This window comes from Chanos chanos, chromosome 9 (genome assembly GCF_902362185.1).
Source record: "Chanos chanos chromosome 9, fChaCha1.1, whole genome shotgun sequence".
NCBI classification, from domain to species: Eukaryota; Metazoa; Chordata; class Actinopteri; order Gonorynchiformes; family Chanidae; genus Chanos; species Chanos chanos.
Window position 1 is genome coordinate 43,135,514 of NC_044503.1, and position 2,075 is coordinate 43,137,588.

Here is a 2,075-nt window from a genome sequence, read left to right on the forward strand (position 1 = left end):
ACTCTCTCACACACACACACACACGCACACACACACACGCACACGCACACTCTCACACACACACACACGCACACACACACACACACACACACCCACACACACACACACTCACATTTACACACACACACACACGCACACACACACACACACGTATATTGACACCTGTGTATACATTACTTCACGCACACACTTTCACAGAGACACTCACTTTCACACAGATACCCATGCTCACACACACACACACACACGCACACACACACACACACAGTAGCTGATAGCTAACTCCAGTGTGTGTGTGCGTGTGTGTGTGTGTGTGTTATCTTTTCATTCACAGTCCGTGGTGTTTGGCTAAAAAGAACGGTGACATGTATAACAGCATCACCGATTTTGCTGCAAATTTGAGGTGAATACCACACACACACACACACACACACACACACACACAGTAAGACTTGTATGGAGATACTGGTTGTATTGCAGTATTGTATTGAACTGTTTAAGACATATCTGACTGTTTTCGCTGTCTTTATTTTTGAATGAATGTAGGTGAGTAAGTGTGTGTGTATGAGAGTGTGTGTGTGAGAGTGTGAGAGTGTGTGTGAGTGTGAGTGTGTGTGTGTCTAAGCGCGTGTGTGTCTGTGTGTGACAGAGTTTGTGTGTGTGAGAGTGTGTGTGTGAAAGTGTGTGTGTGTGTGTGTGTGTGAGAGTGTGTGTGCGTGTGTGTGTGTCTAAGCGCGTGTGTGTCTGTGTGTGAGAGAGTGTGTGTGTGTGTGTGTGTGTGTGCGTGTGTGTGAGAGAGTGTGTATGCGTGTGTGTGAGAGAGTGTGTGTGTGTGTGTGCGTGTGTGTGTGTCTGTGTGTGACTACTCGTGTGTTTTTCTGCCACTTCACTGTTTCTAAAACTACCTCTCTTTATTTTCTTTCAATTCTCTTTCCTTTCTCTCTCTCTCCCTATCTTTCTGTGTGTGTGTGTGTGTGTGTGTGTGTCTCAGGAACACTATGAGGGCTGTAAATACAGGAATGAATCAAGCTCTCATCAGGAACAGCCCTCTTGCTACTATACAAGGTGTGTTAGAGGAGAGAGAGGCGGGGCAGGGGGCGGGGCAGGAGGCGGGGCGGGGGGATGGTCTAGGGAAGTAAAATAAAATGAAAAGATGAGGAGTGATAGGGGAGATTCAAGATGAAAAGAAAACATCTGTGTGTCACAGCCAGCTCATCCGCACGCGTGTGTGTGTGTGAGTGTGCGTGTGTGTGTGTGTGTTAGAGAGAGGATGATACATTTTCTCCTTTTCATCTCTTCACCCTTGTTTTCCCTCATTATTCTGTCCGTTCCTCCACCCACCACTGCATGTGTCATCTCACCCAAACAGCAAAAATAAACCTGAGTATTCACCTTCTCTCTCTCTCTCTCTCTCTCTCTCTCCCCCTCACTTTCCCTTTCTGCCCCCTCCCCCCACCTCCCTCTCTCTCTTTCCTTCCCTCTCTCTCTTTCCTTCCCTCTCTCTCTCTCTCTCCCTCTCTCTCTCTCTCTCTCTCTCTCAGCTCTGGCAGCCAGTGGTGGTCAGCGGCCCATTTCCAGTCTTGAGAGCGGCAGAAAAGTTTTGATCGGTGGCTCGGGCGGCCAAGGGGCGGGACTCTCCTCCTCTCTCTTCCTGAACCACTCTTCTCTGTTGCCCATGACGACCAGAGCCGGTGTGGGATTGGCTGGCTCCATCAAAGCCTCATTTCCTGTTTCAGTTGGCATTAGTCCCAGCCCCTGCTCTCCCTCCCCCTGCTCAAGCCCCGCCTCTTCCTGTTCCTCCGGTCAACTGGAGCACAGTCCGCACATTCTGGGAGGGGGCCAAGATTGAGTGACACAGCCAAGCGGCCAATCAGACGTGACGGAGGAGAAGGGGGGAGGAGCCTTTCTACCAAAGTTCTTCATCTTTGTGTTTCTCTCTTTCCTTTTGTTCTCTCTCCCTTTTTCTTCTCCTCCTCGTCAAATGCCAAAAATACAGAGAACGACAGAGGGGAGAGAGAGAGAGAGAGAGAGAGAGATCGAGGGAGTGAGAGAAACAAGGGGAAAGGGAGAAGCCA

At 49.5% G+C, this 2,075-nt stretch overlaps 1 protein-coding gene across 1 annotated transcript in view; it reads left to right on the forward strand.

The window, feature by feature from the left end:
* The window catches only part of pou2f2b (POU class 2 homeobox 2b), a 47,335-nt gene extending 45,486 nt beyond the window's left edge, over nucleotides 1-1,849 (forward strand). The window contains exons 14-16 of the mRNA XM_030785624.1: nucleotides 335-403; nucleotides 992-1,065; nucleotides 1,542-1,849. Of these exons, the coding sequence (XP_030641484.1) occupies nucleotides 335-403; nucleotides 992-1,065; nucleotides 1,542-1,849 (451 nt within the window). The remainder of the gene's footprint in view (nucleotides 1-334; nucleotides 404-991; nucleotides 1,066-1,541) is intronic.
* The last annotated feature ends 226 nt before the right edge of the window (nucleotides 1,850-2,075 follow it).